This window comes from Plectropomus leopardus, chromosome 4, assembly GCF_026936395.1.
Source record: "Plectropomus leopardus strain MGB_pleo_1.0 chromosome 4, ASM2693639v1, whole genome shotgun sequence".
Taxonomy (NCBI): Eukaryota; Metazoa; Chordata; class Actinopteri; order Perciformes; family Serranidae; genus Plectropomus; species Plectropomus leopardus.
Window position 1 is genome coordinate 18,380,149 of NC_142179.1, and position 19,873 is coordinate 18,400,021.

Here is a 19,873-nt window from a genome sequence, read left to right on the forward strand (position 1 = left end):
AATGACATGTCCAAAAAACAGTTTAAAACACCTGAAAACAGCATAAAATAGCATGCCAAGACACGCCATAGCATAGAAAGCTGCAAAAATGGACAAAAACACCATAAAAATGCATGTTGAAAAAATGACCGAAAAGGCAAGGCTATAGTATGGCAAAAATGTCAAAAAATGACATGTCCAAAAAACAGTTTAAAACACCTGAAAACAGCATATAATAGCGTGCCGAAACACGCCATAGCAAAGACAGTTTCAAAAACAGCCAAAAACATCATTATAATGCATGTCAAAAAAATGACCGAAAAGGCAAGGCTATAGTATGGCAAAAATGTCAAAAAATGACATGTCCCAAAAATAGCTTAAAACACCTGAAAACAGCATATAATAGCGTGCCGAAACACGCCATAGCATAGAAAGCTGCAAAAACGGACAAAAACAGCATAAAAATGCATGTTGAAAAAATGACCGAAAAGGCAAGGCTATAGTATGGCAAAAATGTCAAAAAATGACATGTCCCAAAAATAGCTTAAAACACCTGAAAACAGCATATAATAGCGTGCCGAAACACGCCATAGCAAAGACAGTTTCAAAAACAGCCAAAAACATCATAATAATGCATGTCAAAAAAATGACCGAAAAGGCAAGGCTATAGTATGGCAAAAATGTCAAAAAATGACATGTCCAAAAAACAGTTTAAAACACCTGAAAACAGCATAAAATAGCGTGCCGAAACACGCCATAGCATAGAAAGCTGCAAAAATGGACAAAAACAGCATAAAAATGCATGTTGAAAAAATGACCGAAAAGGCAAGGCTATAGTATGGCAAAAATGTCAAAAAATGACATGTCCAAAAAACAGTTTAAAACACCTGAAAACAGCATAAAATAGCATGCCAAGACACGCCATAGCATAGAAAGCTGCAAAAATGGACAAAAACACCATAAAAATGCATGTTGAAAAAATGACCGAAAAGGCAAGGCTATAGTATGGCAAAAATGTCAAAAAATGACATGTCCAAAAAACAGTTTAAAACACCTGAAAACAGCATAAAATAGCATGCCAAGACACGCCATAGCATAGAAAGCTACAAAAATGGACAAAAACACCATAAAAATGCGTGTCAAAAAAATGACCGAAAAGGCAAGGCTATAGTATGGCAAAAATGTCAAAAAAAGACATGTCCAAAAAACAGTTTAAAACACCTGAAAACAGCATAAAATGGCATGCCAAGACACGCCATAGCATAGAAAGCTGCAAAAATGGAGAAAAATACCATAAAAATGCGTGTCAAAAAAATGACCGAAAAGGCAAGGCTATAGTATGGCAAAAATGTCAAAAAATGACATGTCCAAAAAACAGTTTAAAACACCTGAAAACAGCATAAAATAGCGTGCCGAAACACGCCATAGCATAGAAAGCTGCAAAAATGGACAAAAACACCATAAAAATGCATGTTGAAAAAATGACCGAAAAGGCAAGGCTATAGTATGGCAAAAATGTCAAAAAATGACATGTCCAAAAAACAGTTTAAAACACCTGAAAACAGCATATAATAGCGTGCCGAAACACGCCATAGCAAAGACAGTTTCAAAAACAGCCAAAAACATCATTATAATGCATGTCAAAAAAATGACCGAAAAGGCAAGGCTATAGTATGGCAAAAATGTCAAAAAATGACATGTCCCAAAAATAGCTTAAAACACCTGAAAACAGCATATAATAGCGTGCCGAAACACGCCATAGCATAAAAAGCTGCAAAAATGGACAAAAACACCATAAAAATGCATGTTGAAAAAATGACCGAAAAGGCAAGGCTATAGTATGGCAAAAATGTCAAAAATGACATGTCAAAAAACAGTTTAAAACACCTGAAAACAGCATAAAATAGCGTGCCGAAACACGCCATAGCATAGAAAGCTGCAAAAATGGACAAAAACACCATAAAAATGCATGTTGAAAAAATGACCGAAAAGGCAAGGCTATAGTATGGCAAAAATGTCAAAAAATGACATGTCCCAAAAATAGCTTAAAACACCTGAAAACAGCATATAATAGCGTGCCGAAACACGCCATAGCATAGAAAGCTGCAAAAATGGACAAAAACACCATAAAAATGCATGTTGAAAAAATGACCGAAAAGGCAAGGCTATAGTATGGCAAAAATGTCAAAAAATGACATGTCCCAAAAATAGCTTAAAACACCTGAAAACAGCATATAATAGCGTGCCGAAACACGCCATAGCATAGAAAGCTGCAAAAATGGACAAAAACACCATAAAATGCATGTCGAAAAAATGACCGAAAAGGCAAGGCTATAGTATGGCAAAAATGTCAAAAAATGACATGTCCAAATAACAGTTTAAAACACCTGAAAACAGCATATAATAGCGTGCCGAAACACGCCATAGCAAAGACAGTTTCAAAAACAGCCAAAAACACCATAAAAATGCATGTTGAAAAAATGACCGAAAAGGCAAGGCTATAGTATGGCAAAAATGTCAAAAAATGACATGTCCAAAAAACAGTTTAAAACACCTGAAAACAGCATAAAATAGCGTGCCGAAACACGCCATAGCATAGAAAGCTGCAAAAATGGACAAAAACACCATAAAAATGCATGTCAAAAAAATGACCGAAAAGGCAAGGCTATAGTATGGCAAAAATGTCAAAAAATGACATGTCCAAAAAACAGTTTAAAACACCTGAAAACAGCATAAAATAGCGTGCCGAAACACGCCATAGCATAGAAAGCTGCAAAAATTGACAAAAACACCATAAAAATGCATGTTGAAAAAAATGACCGAAAAGGCAAGGCTATAGTATGGCAAAAATGTCAAAAAATGACATGTCCCAAAAATAGCTTAAAACACCTGAAAACAGCATATAATAGCGTGCCGAAACACGCCATAGCAAAGACAGTTTCAAAAACAGCCAAAAACATCATAATAATGCATGTCAAAAAAATGACCGAAAAGGCAAGGCTATAGTATGGCAAAAATGTCAAAAAATGACATGTCCAAAAAACAGTTTAAAACACCTGAAAACAGCATAAAATAGCGTGCCGAAACACGCCATAGCATAGAAAGCTGCAAAAATGGACAAAAACACCATAAAAATGCATGTTGAAAAAATGACCGAAAAGGCAAGGCTATAGTATGGCAAAAATGTCAAAAAATGACATGTCCAAAAAACAGTTTAAAACACCTGAAAACAGCATAAAATAGCGTGCCGAAACACGCCATAGCATAGAAAGCTGCAAAAATGGACAAAAACAGCATAAAAATGCATGTTGAAAAATGACCGAAAAGGCAAGGCTATAGTATGGCAAAAATGTCAAAAAATGACATGTCCAAAAAACAGTTTAAAACACCTGAAAACAGCATAAAATAGCATGCCAAGACACGCCATAGCATAGAAAGCTGCAAAAATGGACAAAAACACCATAAAAATGCATGTCAAAAAAATGACCGAAAAGGCAAGGCTATAGTATGGCAAAATGTCAAAAAATGACAAGTTCCAAAAACAGTTTAAAACACCTGAAAACAGCATAAAATAAGCGTGCGAAACACATATAGCATAGAAAGCTGCAAAAATGGACAAAACACCATAAAATGCATGTCAAAAAATGACCGAAAAGGCAAGGCTATAGTATGGCAAAAATGTCAAAAATGACATGTCCAAAAACAGTTTAAAACACCTGAAAACAGCATAAAATAGCGTGCCGAAACACGCCATAGCATAGAAAGCTGCAAAAATGGACAAAAACACCATAAAAATGCATGTTGAAAAAATGACCGAAAAGGCAAGGCTATAGTATGGCAAAATGTCAAAAATGACATGTCCCAAAAATAGCTTAAAACACCTGAAAACAGCATATAATAAGCGTGCGAAACACGCCATAGCAAAGACAGTTTCAAAAACAGCCAAAAACATCATAATAATGCATGACAAAAAAATGACCGAAAAGGCAAGGCTATAGTATGGCAAAAATGTCAAAAAATGACATGTCCAAAAAACAGTTTAAAACACCTGAAAACAGCATAAAATAGCGTGCCGAAACACGCCATAGCATAGAAAGCTGCAAAAATGGACAAAAACACCATAAAAATGCACGTTGAAAAAATGACCGAAAAGGCAAGGCTATAGTATGGCAAAAATGTCAAAAAATGACATGTCCAAAAAACAGTTTAAAACACCTGAAAACAGCATAAAATAGCATGCCGAAACACGCCATAGCATAGAAAGCTGCAAAATGGACAAAAACACCATAAAAATGCACGTTGAAAAAATGACCGAAAAGGCAAGGCTATAGTATGGCAAAAATGTCAAAAAATGACATGTCCAAAAAACAGTTTAAAACACCTGAAAACAGCATAAAATAGCATGCCAAGACACGCCATAGCATAGAAAGCTGCAAAAATGGACAAAAACACCATAAAAATGCGTGTCAAAAAACATGACCGAAAAGGCAAGGCTATAGTATGGCAAAAATGTCAAAAAATGACATGTCCCAAAAATAGCTTAAAACACCTGAAAACAGCATATAATAGCGTGCCGAAACACGCCATAGCATAGAAAGCTGCAAAATGGACAAAAACACCATAAAAATGCATGTTGAAAAATAACCAAAAAGGCAAGGCTATAGTATGGCAAAAATGGCAAAAATGACATGTCCCAAAAATAGCTTAAAACACCTGAAAACAGCATATAATAGCGTGCCGAAACACGCCATAGCATAGAAAGCTGCAAAAATGGACAAAAACACCATAAAAATGCATGTTGAAAAAATGACCGAAAAGGCAAGGCTATAGTATGGCAAAAATGTCAAAAAATGACATGTCCCAAAAATAGCTTAAAACACCTGAAAACAGCATATAATAGCGTGCCGAAACACGCCATAGCAAAGAAAGCTGCAAAATGGACAAAAACACCATAAAAATGCATGTTGAAAAATGACCGAAAAGGCAAGGCTATAGTATGGCAAAATGTCAAAAATGACATGTCCAAAAAACAGTTTAAAACACCTGAAAACAGCATAAAATAGCGTGCCGAAACACGCCATAGCATAGAAAGCTGCAAAAATGGACAAAAACACCATAAAAATGCATGTCAAAAAAATGACCGAAAAGGCAAGGCTATAGTATGGCAAAAATGTCAAAAAATGACATTCCAAAAACAGTTTAAAACACCTGAAAACAGCATAAAATAGCGTGCGAAACACGCCATAGCATAGAAAGCTGCAAAATGGACAAAAACACCATAAAATGCATGTTGAAAAATGACCGAAAAGGCAAGGCTATAGTATGGCAAAAATGTCAAAAAATGACATGTCCCAAAAATAGCTTAAAACACCTGAAAACAGCATATAATAGCGTGCCGAAACACGCCATAGCAAAGACAGTTTCAAAAACAGCCAAAAACATCATAATAATGCATGTCAAAAAAATGACAGAAAAGGCAAGGCTATAGTATGGCAAAAATGTCAAAAAATGACATGTCCAAAAAACAATTTAAAACACCTGAAAACAGCATAAAATAGCGTGCCGAAACACGCCATAGCATAGAAAGCTGCAAAAATGGACAAAAACACCATAAAAATGCATGTTGAAAAAATGACCGAAAAGGCAAGGCTATAGTATGGCAAAAATGTCAAAAAATGACATGTCCAAAAAACAGTTTAAAACACCTGAAAACAGCATATAATAGCGTGCCGAAACACGCCATAGCATAGAAAGCTGCAAAAATGGACAAAAACACCATAAAAATGCATGTTGAAAAAATGACCGAAAAGGCAAGGCTATAGTATGGCAAAAATGTCAAAAAATGACATGTCCCAAAAATAGCTTAAAACACCTGAAAACAGCATATAATAGCGTGCCGAAACACGCCATAGCATAGAAAGCTGCAAAAATGGACAAAAACACCATAAAAATGCATGTTGAAAAAATGACCGAAAAGGCAAGGCTATAGTATGGCAAAAATGTCAAAAAATGACATGTCCCAAAAATAGCTTAAAACACCTGAAAACAGCATATAATAGCGTGCCGAAACACGCCATAGCATAGAAAGCTGCAAAAATGGACAAAAACACCATAAAAATGCATGTTGAAAAAATGACCGAAAAGGCAAGGCTATAGTATGGCAAAAATGTCAAAAAATGACATGTCCAAAAAACAGTTTAAAACACCTGAAAACAGCATAAAATAGCGTGCCGAAACACGCCATAGCATAGAAAGCTGCAAAAATGGACAAAAACACCATAAAAATGCATGTCAAAAAAATGACCGAAAAGGCAAGGCTATAGTATGGCAAAAATGTCAAAAAATGACATGTCCAAAAAACAGTTTAAAACACCTGAAAACAGCATAAAATAGCGTGCCGAAACACGCCATAGCATAGAAAGCTGCAAAAATGGACAAAAACACCATAAAAATGCATGTTGAAAAAAATGACCGAAAAGGCAAGGCTATAGTATGGCAAAAATGTCAAAAAATGACATGTCCCAAAAATAGCTTAAAACACCTGAAAACAGCATATAATAGCGTGCCGAAACACGCCATAGCAAAGACAGTTTCAAAAACAGCCAAAAACATCATAATAATGCATGTCAAAAAAATGACCGAAAAGGCAAGGCTATAGTATGGCAAAAATGTCAAAAAATGACATGTCCAAAAAACAGTTTAAAACACCTGAAAACAGCATAAAATAGCGTGCCGAAACACGCCATAGCATAGAAAGCTGCAAAAATGGACAAAAACACCATAAAAATGCACGTTGAAAAAATGACCGAAAAGGCAAGGCTATAGTATGGCAAAAATGTCAAAAAATGACATGTCCAAAAAACAGTTTAAAACACCTGAAAACAGCATAAAATAGCGTGCCGAAACACGCCATAGCATAGAAAGCTGCAAAAATGGACAAAAACACCATAAAAATGCACGTTGAAAAAATGACCGAAAAGGCAAGGCTATAGTATGGCAAAAATGTCAAAAAATGACATGTCCAAAAAACAGTTTAAAACACCTGAAAACAGCATAAAATAGCATGCCAAGACACGCCATAGCATAGAAAGCTGCAAAAATGGACAAAAACACCATAAAAATGCGTGTCAAAAAAATGACCGAAAAGGCAAGGCTATAGTATGGCAAAAATGTCAAAAAATGACATGTCCCAAAAATAGCTTAAAACACCTGAAAACAGCATATAATAGCGTGCCGAAACACGCCATAGCATAGAAAGCTGCAAAAATGGACAAAAACACCATAAAAATGCATGTTGAAAAAATGACCGAAAAGGCAAGGCTATAGTATGGCAAAAATGTCAAAAAAAGACATGTCCCAAAAACAGCTTAAAACACCTGAAAACAGCATATAATAGCGTGCGAAACACGCCATAGCATAGAAAGCTGCAAAATGGACAAAAACACCATAAAATGCATGTTGAAAAATGACCGAAAAGGCAAGGCTATAGTATGGCAAAATGTCAAAAATGACATGTCCCAAAAACAGTTTAAAACACCTGAAAACAGCATAAAATAAGCGTGCGAAACACGCCATAGCATAGAAAGCTGCAAAATGGACAAAAACACCATAAAAATGCATGTTGAAAAATGACCGAAAAGGCAAGGCTATAGTATGGCAAAATGTCAAACATGACATGTCCCAAAAATAGTTTATAACACCTGAAAACAGCATAAAATAGCGTGCGAAACACGCCATAGCATAGAAAGCTGCAAAATGGACAAAACACCATAAAAATGCATGTTGAAAAAATGACCGAAAAGGCAAGGCTATAGTATGGCAAAAATGTCAAAAAATGACATGTCCAAAAAACAGTTTAAAACACCTGAAAACAGCATATAATAGCGTGCGAAACACGCCATAGCATAGAAAGCTGCGAAAATGGACAAAAACACCATAAAATGCATGTTGAAAAAATGACCGAAAAGGCAAGGCTATAGTATGGCAAAAATGTCAAAAAATGACATGTCCCAAAAATAGCTTAAAACACCTGAAAACAGCATATAATAGCGTGCCGAAACACGCCATAGCAAAGACAGTTTCAAAAACAGCCAAAAACATCATTATAATGCATGTCAAAAAAATGACCGAAAAGGCAAGGCTATACTATGGCAAAAATGTCAAAAAATGACATGTCCAAAAAACAGTTTAAAACACCTGAAAACAGCATAAAATAGCATGCCAAGACACGCCATAGCATAGAAAGCTACAAAAATGGACAAAAACACCATAAAAATGCGTGTCAAAAAAATGACCGAAAAGGCAAGGCTATAGTATGGCAAAAATGTCAAAAAATGACATGTCCCAAAAATAGCTTAAAACACCTGAAAACAGCATATAATAGCGTGCCGAAACACGCCATAGCATAGAAAGCTGCAAAAATGGACAAAAACACCATAAAAATGCATGTTGAAAAAATGACCGAAAAGGCAAGGCTATAGTATGGCAAAAATGTCAAAAAATGACATGTCCAAATAACAGTTTAAAACACCTGAAAACAGCATATAATAGCGTGCCGAAACACGCCATAGCATAGAAAGCTGCAAAAATGGACAAAAACACCATAAAAATGCATGTTGAAAAAATGACCGAAAAGGCAAGGCTATAGTATGGCAAAAATGTCAAAAAATGACATGTCCAAAAAACAGTTTAAAACACCTGAAAACAGCATAAAATAGCGTGCCGAAACACGCCATAGCATAGAAAGCTGCAAAAATGGACAAAAACAGCATAAAAATGCATGTTGAAAAAATGACAGAAAAGGCAAGGCTATAGTATGGCAAAAATGTCAAAAAATGACATGTCCAAAAAACAGTTTAAAACACCTGAAAACAGCATAAAATAGCATGCCGAAACACGCCATAGCATAGAAAGCTGCAAAAATGGACAAAAACACCATAAAAATGCGTGTCAAAAAAATGACCGAAAAGGCAAGGCTATAGTATGGCAAAAATGTCAAAAAATGACATGTCCCAAAAATAGCTTAAAACACCTGAAAACAGCATATAATAGCGTGCCGAAACACGCCATAGCAAAGACAGTTTCAAAAACAGCCAAAAACATCATAATAATGCATGTCAAAAAAATGACCGAAAAGGCAAGGCTATAGTATGGCAAAAATGTCAAAAAATGACATGTCCAAAAAACAGTTTAAAACACCTGAAAACAGCATAAAATAGCGTGCCGAAACACGCCATAGCATAGAAAGCTGCAAAAATGGACAAAAACACCATAAAAATGCATGTTGAAAAAATGACCGAAAAGGCAAGGCTATAGTATGGCAAAAATGTCAAAAAATGACATGTCCCAAAAATAGCTTAAAACACCTGAAAACAGCATATAATAGCGTGCCGAAACACGCCATAGCATAGAAAGCTGCAAAAATGGACAAAAACACCATAATAATGCATGTTGAAAAAATGACCGAAAAGGCAAGGCTATAGTATGGCAAAAATGTCAAAAAATGACATGTCCAAAAAACAGTTTAAAACACCTGAAAACAGCATATAATAGCGTGCCGAAACACGTCATAGCAAAGACAGTTTCAAAAACAGCCAAAAACATCATAATAATGCATGTCAAAAAAATGACCGAAAAGGCAAGGCTATAGTATGGCAACAATGTCAAAAAATGACATGTCCAAAAAACAGTTTAAAACACCTGAAAACAGCATATAATAGCGTGCCGAAACACGTCATAGCAAAGACAGTTTCAAAAACAGCCAAAAACATCATAATAACGCATGTCAAAAAAATGACCGAAAAGGCAAGGCTATAGTATGGCAAAAATGTCAAAAAATGACATGTCCAAAAAACAGTTTAAAACACCTGAAAACAGCATAAAATAGCATGCCGAAACACGCCATAGCATAGAAAGCTGCAAAAATGGACAAAAACACCATAAAAATGCATGTTGAAAAAATGACCGAAAAGGCAAGGCTATAGTATGGCAAAAATGTCAAAAAATGACATGTCCAAAAAACAGTTTAAAACACCTGAAAACAGCATAAAATAGCATGCCGAAACACGCCATAGCATAGAAAGCTGCAAAAATGGACAAAAACACCATAAAAATGCATGTTGAAAAAATGACCGAAAAGGCAAGGCTATAGTATGGCAAAAATGTCAAAAAATGACATGTCCAAAAAACAGTTTAAAACACCTGAAAACAGCATAAAATAGCATGCCGAAACACGCCATAGCATAGAAAGCTGCAAAAATGGACAAAAACACCATAAAAATGCGTGTTGAAAAAATGACCGAAAAGGTAAGGCTATAGTATGGCAAAAATGTCAAAAAAAGACATGTCCCAAAAACAGCTTAAAACACCTGAAAACAGCATATAATAGCGTGCCAAAACACGCCATAGCATATAAAGTTGCATAAACAGCCCAAAACAGTGTTAGCATGTATTTTTTCATGATTGTGCATCCTCTAGAGTTTGGTCGAGAATCTATGTCTACCTCAACTGAAGATCTACATGGCAAAGTGTTAGTGCCTGTAAGGTGTGCTCGACCATCAATACCTGAGATGTTAGTAATTGATATATACCATCTATGTCAATGCATTGTAAAAATATTTCTGTTTTTCTATGTGATCTGTGTCAGCCAGCTTTCTATGCTCTGTGTCAGTTAGTCTGCGCTTAGTCTTTTCTCTGTCTGGGCTGAACCATGCGCTCGTCTTTGTTGTACTTGTCCTCATTTGTAGTCTTGGTTTTAGTTCATCTTTGTACTCATTTTCATATGTGTTATACTTGTTTATTGTACTCATGTTTGTTGTAATTGTAATAAAAGATGTATACTTTTACCCAAAATAAACGTGTGCTGATTGAAGTTTCAACAGGTGTCTTTCAGAAATCATGAGAGAAAACTCATTCTATCATACACCATTAAAATGGATGTCAAAAAACAACCGAAAGACAAGGCCATAGAATGGCAAAAATGTAAAAAAAAATGACATGTCCCAAGAACAGATTCAAACATCTTCGAACTGCATGAACAAGTCTGCCAAGATACACGCCATAATAATGCATGTTGGAAAAATGACTGAAAAGGCAAGGCTATAGTATGACAAAAATGTCAAAAAATGACATGTCCCAAAAATAGCTTAAAACACCTGAAAACAGCATAAAATAGCGTGCCGAAACACGCCATAGCATAGAAAGCTACAAAAATGGCAAAAAACACCATAAAAATGCGTGTCAAAAAAATGACCGAAAAGGCAAGGCTATAGTATGGCAAAAATGTCAAAAAATGACATGTTCCAAAAACAGATTTAAAACCTGAAAACAGCATAAAATAGCGTGCCAAGACACGCCATAGCATAGAAAGTTGCAAAATCGTCGAAAAACATCATAATAATGCATGTCAAAAAAATGACCGAAAAGGCAAGGCTGTAGTATGGCAAAAATGTCAAAAAATGACATGACCAAAAAACAGTTTAAAACACCTGAAAACAGCATGACATAGTGTGCCAAGACGCGCCATAGCATAGAAAGTTGCCAAAACGGACAAAAACACCATAAAAATGCATGTCGAAAAAAATGACCGAAAAGGCAAGGCCATAGTTTGGCAAAAATGTCAAAAAATGACATTTCCAAAAACAGTTTAAAACACCTGAAAACAGCATAAAATAGCGCATCGAAACACGCCATAGCATAGAAAGCTACAAAAATGGCAAAAAACACCATAAAAATGCGTGTCAAAAAAATGACCGAAAAGGCAAGGCTATAGTATGGCAAAAATGTCAAAAAATGACATGTCCCAAAAATAGCTTAAAACACCTGAAAACAGCATGTAATAGCGTGCCGAAACACGCCATAGCATAGAAAGCTGCAAAAATGGCTAAAAACACCTTAAAAATGCGTGTTGAAAAAATGACCGAAAAGGCAAGGCTGTAGTATGGCAAAAATGTCAAAAAATGACATGTCCCAAAAATAGCTTAAAACACCTGAAAACAGCATGTAATAGCGTGCCGAAACACGCCATAGCATAGAAAGCTGCAAAAATGGACAAAAACACCATAAAAATGCGTGTTGAAAAAATGACCGAAAAGGCAAGGCTATAGTATGGCAAAAATGTCAAAAAATGACATGACCAAAAAACAGTTTAAAACACCTGAAAACAGCATGACATAGTGTGCCAAGACGCGCCATAGCATAGAAAGTTGCCAAAACGGACAAAAACACCATAAAAATGCATGTCGAAAAAAATGACCGAAAAGGCAAGGCCATAGTTTGGCAAAAATGTCAAAAAATGACATTTCCAAAAACAGTTTAAAACACCTGAAAACAGCATAAAATAGCGTGCCAAAACAAGCCATAGCATGGAAGTTGCAAAAACGGCCAACAATACCAAAATACTCCATGTCAAAAAAATGACCAAAAAGGCAAGGCTATAGTATGGCAAAAATGTCAAAAAATGACATGTCGGAAATACAGCTTATAACACCTGAAAACAGCATAAAATAGCATGCCAAGACACGCCATAGCATAGAAAGCTGCAAAAATGGACAAAAACACCATGATAATGCATGTCAAAAAAATGACCGAAAAGGCAAGGCTATAGTATGGCAAAAATGTCAAAAATGACATGTCCCAAAAAAAGCTTAAAACACCTGAAAACAGTATATAATAGCGTGCCGAAACACGCCATAGCATAGAAAGCTGCAAAAATGGACAAAAACAGCATAATAATGCATGTCAAAAAAATGACCGAAAAGGCAAGGCTATAGTTTGGCAAAAATGTCAAAAAATGACATGTCCCAAAAAAAGCTTAAAACACCTGAAAACAGCATAAAATAGCATGCCGAAACACGCCATAGCATAGAAAGCTGCAAAAATGGCTAAAAACACCTTAAAAATGCGTGTTGAAAAAATGACGAAAAGGCAAGGCTATAGTATGGCAAAAATGTCAAAAAAATGACATGTTCCAAAAACAGCTTTAAAACCTGAAAACAGCATAAAACAGCATGCCAAAACAAGCCATGGCATAGAAAGTTGCCAAAACTGACAAAAACACCATAATAATACATGTCAAAAAAATGACCGAAAAGGCAAGGCTATAGTATGGCAAAAATGTCAAAAAATGTCATGTCCCAAAAAAAGGTTAAAACACCTGAAAACAGCATAAAATAACGTGCCAAGTCATGCCATAGCATAGAAAGTTGCAAAAATGGAAAGAAACACCATAAAAATGCATGTTGAAAAAAATGACCAAAACGGCAAAAATGTCAAAAAATTACATGTTCCAAAAACAGTTTAAAACTCCTGAAAACAGCACAAAATAGCATGCCAAGACGCGCCATAGCATAGAAAGCTGCAAAAATGGAAAAAACACACCATAAAAATGCGTTTTGAAAAAATGACAGAAAAACCAAGGCTGTCGTATGGCAAAAATGTCAAAAATGACATGTTCCAAAAACAGTTTAAAACACCTGAAAACAGCATAAAATAGCGTGCCAAGACATGCCACAGTTGCAAAATCGTCGAAAAACATCATAATAATGCATGTCAAAAAAATGACCAAAAGGGCAAGGCTATAGTATGGCAAAAATGTTAAAAAATGAAATGTCCCAAAAACACCTTAAAACATCTGAAAATAGCATAAAACAGCGTGCCAAAACACGCCATAACATAGAAAGCTGCAAAATTGGCTGGAAACATCACAATACAGCATGTTAAAAAAATGACCAAAAATATCATACTATAGCCTCCCTAAAAATTTCAGAACATGACATGTCCCAAAAATAGCTGAAAACACTTCAGTCTGCATAAAACAGTGTGGTCATCGATGCCATAGCATAGAATGTTGCAGAAATGTCCAAAAACACAATATTATAGCATGTTGAAAAAGTGACATATGCCATACTATAGCCTTACTAAAAATGTCAAAATATGACATGTTCCAAAAACAGCAGAATACACCTGAAAACCTCATAAAAAAGCATGCCAACACTTGCCATAGCATAGAATACTGCAAAACTGGCCCAAAATATCATAATATAGCATGTCGAAAAATGACAGAAAGTCACAGTATAATATGATAAAAATATAACAAATGTTGCACATGTTGTGCAATAAGTCAATAAATTGTGATGAAAAATTAATATTGTGGTAAGCCACGTAATGTTACAAAAATAGTCATAGTATAGTATGTCATAGAAATATATTTTTCAAATCATAGGATAGTATGCCGTAACAGTGTGAAAAAGTCATAGTATAGTCCCTGTATAAGTTATATTATATAATGAAATCATGTGATAAAAAGTCAAAGTGTAGCATGTCATAAAAATGTAATAAAAAGTCAGTGTATTATGCCATACTGTGTCAAGAAAAAAAATCGTTGTATAGTATGTCATAAAAAACATTTTTAAAAGTCATAGGATAAGTACAAATAAAAATCTGAAAAGTCATATGATGGCATGATGAAATAATGACAAAGATAAAAAGTCATATATAGTTTGTCATAACAATGTGATTAAAAATTCAAAGTATAGAATGCCATAAAATGATATGAACAAATTCATAATATAATATAATATGTCATAATAAATGTGATAAACAACTGTGATGTATAGTATGCCAAGAATCATATTACAATATATGTATGTCACACAAAAAATCATAGTACAGTACAAAGTGATGATTATGTATTTATTGCTTGATATTGTTACCCTCAGTCAGGCTATACTGTTAATGTTCCCCATTATTTTGAATTTCTCTCTTTTAATATCGAACCTGACTCATATATCATTTTTGTTGTACCTGTTGTCATATATTAGTCTGTTATTTCAGGGCTAGTGGAATGGGGAGGATTATAATTTGATTTCATGCTGTGTTCCATATTTTAACCACTCTGTTAGACCTGTTGTATACAGTGTGTAGACGTATTAAAATTTAATAAAATTATTCTTGATTAAAAAATCATAGTATAGTTTGTAACAAAAAGATGATGTAAAAGTATCATATATAACACGGAATTGAAAAAGTCATATAGCCTGCCTTAAAAAAGTCAGAGTGCAGTTGGAATTAAATGTTTTAAATAGTCATAGTATATCATGCAAATCACGTTTAAAAGTATTATTTAAAATGTGTCTTCAAAAGTCATAGCAATGGCAAATGAGATAAATAATCAAAGTACAGTGTTTTATAAAAATGTTTAACAAAACTACAGTTGTTTTTAATAAAAAATTAGACAAAAAGTCAAAGTAAAATATTTCATAAAAATATAATTAACAAGTTATAGCAAAGTATGCCAAAATGAATTCCATAAAAATTCTGAGGATATAGCCTTTTTTATCACTGTATGTATTTTTTTGAAAGTCAAATTGAAAGTAAGATATCAGTATATTGTATCTATATCCTGTGCTGTAACTCGTGTTTATACTTGGAAAACTATGAAAAGGAATCCATTCCTACCGTGCAAGGGTTAGGTGGTGACAAATGACCCCCTTTTGTTTACTATTAATGCTTTAGAAGTTAAATGAAATGAATGTTTACATAGCATGACTGCTCATGTTTAAATGTCCTAAAAGCGCCTGATATTAGAGGACAGAAGAAGAAATACTTCTAAAAACACGTCCTCGTTTAGGTCGTAACATTAAATACGCTGTAATTAATAAAGCACTCTCGGCAAAATTTTAATGTGGTAGGTGAATACTTTTCAGAAAATCTGCTCTTATGTATTTTCAAATGTTTAATTTAAATCATCTTAAATAAATAGAGAAGAAAATGCATATTGAACTTTAATTGGAGCACAAAAATGTGCCAACAAGTCCACAGGGAGAACAGTTTTCATAAGAACAGTAAATACTAAAACTGTCGAAAGTCAAGTACACAATGGTTACAGAGGAAAAATCTGACACCGAAATATCTGTGACAAAGATCTCAATGCTGCTTTAAAGTGAAAGAGCTATCAAAATTGAGTCCCTTGAGGATAAAGTTGAGACTTTGTGTTCCTCTGTAAATCCTGTGATTGTACTGTTGGCACATTCTGGTACTGTTTAAACACAACCACAGACAGGTACATCAGTCCTCTGCTCCTCTCTGTCTCTGCAGTTTCCTTTTGCCTTTTTGTAAAAACATCCAATAAGCTATTTTCATCACTTTCTTTATTACTCTTGTTTCTTTCTTTCCCACTTTCTGTCTCAGCTTCTGTCTGTCTGCAGTATGTGATAAGGGGTGTCCTGCTGTTAGATGAAGTCCATAGCCAAGATCCACCTTTTCTCTTGTGTGTCTCTGTTTGTGTGCGAGTTTCCACAATTTCCTTTACCAGTTGTCTCTGTACAATAGACCAGAACGTTCACAATCACATGTTTGTTTGTCTCTGTGAAATTGTGCAGAGCTCAGGTTTATTTATATATACACAAAGTTATATGAGGAGAGACGGCTGTGACGGCAAAGCATGAGTCATACTTTGAACTCACAGACATGACGTGGCTGTTAGAGGAGCAGAGAGGATAAAAGATTGTATTTCCATGTATCATGCTCCTTTTGAAGCGGCTTTTAGCGGAAATATGGAGGTAAACAATTTGGCTTTGTGTCAATTTTTCACCCACGGATTGAGAATATTTGGCGCCCACATAAACGGACTACACCATGAGCTGGCTGACTGTTAGGACAATGAGGAGCACACGTGCCCAATTATCCTCTGACGATCTGCTGGTAAATGAACCTCTGGACTGAATCACTGAAACACACGTGTGAGGAGGGAGATATTCAGGATGCAACCTGTGTGATTCAGATGCAAATGGACAATTGTGTTTTCAGTCTCACTCTACGGGGATGCACGTTCAAAATAATGTGTCTTGAAATTAAGTGAGTGGATTTTTCTGTGCACTGAGTAGAAATGTTTTAACTGTTTTTCTACAAGAAAAGATGCACATATTTGTCAATGTGATTTGGTATTTTGGATGTGTTATTGCTATTGTATAGTCCTAAGGAAATAAAATCAGAATATGAAAATGAGACATCCTCATTTCAGTTGAACTGCACCATCTAATTTAATCTGCCAGGACTCAAGTCATATTTGAATTAACAGAAACTGACTTTTCTCTTCTGTTGTTGAAGAGGTGAGACAGGCCACCTTGATGAGCTGCCATCCTGATGGAAAAGAGTTTTGTTTTTTGTTTTTTTTTCTAACTGAATGATGTTCCCAACCAAGCACAACGCCCGAGGGAAGCAGAGGAATTAAATGATAAATACTGTGTGTCTGTGTGCATCACCTGTCAAGGTTGAGTTTGTGGGCCAGCATCCTCCAGTCATTGCCTCTGGTCTGTGGTGCATCTAGACTGCCACACAGCTTCTGTCTGATGGATAAAGGAATGCGGAAGGCATTGGGTCCCACTAAGGTTGTGATATTACTGGCAGGGTCCATCAGGGACGTATCTATGCATTGGACCTCCTGGTAAGACAAAAAAAGGTCAATTGTTAGTTAAAGGAGGAGTGTGTAGGATTTAGTGGCATCTAGTAGTAAGGATTGCAGATTGCAGCCAAGCCTAAACTCTTGGTTAGAGTTCCTTTAATGTTCAATGTTCAGTAGGTTTTTACATGGAGCTGACCAGGTGATTGAAAATAGTAAAAGCTCACATAAGACATTACACATTAATGTTTCTTCAATCCTGATCAGCTTGTTGCAGACAGGCCATAAGGACAGCACCAGCTAATGTGTGTTTATCTGTGATAACTCAAGATCCCCATGTTCAGGAAGTTTTTACCAGGTGCTGAATTATCTACAGAGGTCCCTTCTTCCACAAAACAAACGTCCAGGTGACCAAAACTGGTAACAACAATGAATAAAGAAATGAAATCAGTGTTTTCACAATGCTGCTTGGCTTGTTCAGAAGGGCTGCTAACTCTAGCCACCAAAAATAAAAAAAGAACGTAAATCGGCCTATCTAGATCCAGCGTTTAATTTGTCCATTTTGTGTTATTGTAGAAACCTGGTGGCACAACATAGCAGACTCTGTGAGAGAGGACCAGAAACACAATCCTTATTTTCAGGTGCTTATACACTAACAAAAAACATACTCATTCTAACATATTCCATTTCTACTTATATATTCTCCTAAACCCTACACTAGACCTTTACCTTTAGGAAAATTGACTAGTTATTTCAATTTCTTTTAACAGTTTAAGTTGTGGTAAAATTAGGTTCCTTTGCATATTGTTGTGTATGTTAGAACTTCTGCAGCAGAGACACAGAGAACAGGGATGGATCTATGGGCAATATATTAGAGCCTTAAAAGTAAAATATATCTTAATCGCAACGTGCATCCATGTAGCAACATTGGCCAAGTTAAATCAGCCATGTTTCTTTTTTAAATGTGTCTCCAAGTTGGTCCTTCAGGCAAAGATTCTGCTTGTCTGTCTGCTGCTTGCCATTGGTGTGAACAACTACAAATAAGCCTCCTAATTAATACAAGAGTGAACCAAACACAAAGATCTGCCTCCAAACACTCTCTCTCCTCTCTGTGTCGATCTCTGTCTCTTCCTAAACCTTCATCCCATTAATCTGCCACTCCTGGGCTGAAAGGAGGCTGCGGCCTAATGAATGTGGCTTGGCAGAGGGAAACAAGAACTGCCACTGCTGATGTGAATGATTACTATTTACTGCGTCTACTTAGTCCCATTTTACAGCAGAAAGCTCTATGCTGCTGGAGATTGAATGACTGATGCAATGGGACATCGTTTTTCTGTTCAAATAATAAATGCTTTAAACCTGCTTTACTTTTCCTTGTTCAACAGGCAAAACACTGCTGGCTGGCTGTTGGTCTACGGCATTTTATTAACGCATACACAAAGAGACTCACTGAATATTGCTTTAGCTATTCAGCTCAGATTACCATACTTGCCAAACATCCCATTTGATCATAGTAATTATTTTCTAAGACTAGGTATGGTAAAAAAAAAAAAAAAAGGATTACAACTGATCACTTAATAAAATATTTCATGTTGTGACAAAACTGTCATTTCCCTAATAGAAGTATTAAGTTTTACTGTGTACTTGTTACACAACCACAGATCTTTTGGTTTAAAGTACAATAGAGCACAGAATCACGTTAAGAAGTGAAGGAGAAATGCAAAATAGAACATTTCCACTATGGTTTTTCTTTAACTGTGTGATTATTTTCATCTTTGACAATTTAATAACTGCATGATAGGAGGCACAACGGCAAATCATCACAACCTCTTTAACTAGATCTGCACTTTACAGGCACATTATTAATATGAGCTGATAAATCACTCTGTGCTCTGTTGTCTGACCCCTTTAGACTTGCTGACAAAATACGGGAGAAAATGCACCCACTATCACAATTATGGCCATATTTGAATTTAGCACTCTGAACTACTCTGGCTGCTTCTTGAGTTGAGGTCAAACGTAAACAGGGTAATTGTCTGCATTAGTAAACTTAAATGTGAGCTTTGGGTAGGAGGATGATGTGCACCCTTGTACCCCACAGCAGATATTAGCCAGTATGAGCTCATCACAAAAATATCAAAGACAGAGGACCATTTTTAATGATCTTTAGTTCACTGTCTAAAATGCATGGCGCAAGTGCATTTAGGGTGTGTCCAACCAATTTTGCTAGTTAAATGGTGCATAAGCCGTTAAGTAAGGTGCAAAGGGGAAAAGGGTTTTATTTATTCCATTAATTAATAGCAATTAAGTTTGGGCATAACATGAATTCAACAATCAGAGTGTCATCTCCCTTTCACTTTAAAAGCCCAGTGCACCTGGTGAACTGTTATTTACATGATGGATTGGCAAACTGGAGAAGCAAAACCACTTTTCTGCAGAGAGTAATACAGTAAGAGTGGGAGTGTCACTACAGTGAATATCTTGAGACATTTATGC

General features: G+C 35.5%; 1 protein-coding gene across 4 annotated transcripts in view; it reads right to left on the reverse strand.

The window, feature by feature from the left end:
- Positions 1-19,873, reverse strand: part of unc5ca (unc-5 netrin receptor Ca) — a 469,386-nt gene that overhangs the window by 14,450 nt on the left and 435,063 nt on the right. For 3 of the 4 annotated variants that reach the window (XM_088076697.1, XM_088076696.1, XM_042487541.2), the window contains one exon: positions 17,241-17,419. In XM_088076697.1, the coding sequence (XP_087932823.1) occupies positions 17,241-17,419 (179 nt within the window). Of the gene's footprint in view, positions 1-15,144; positions 16,298-17,240; positions 17,420-19,873 lie in introns of those variants that run through there. The other variant, XM_088076698.1, reaches the window with a different exon arrangement.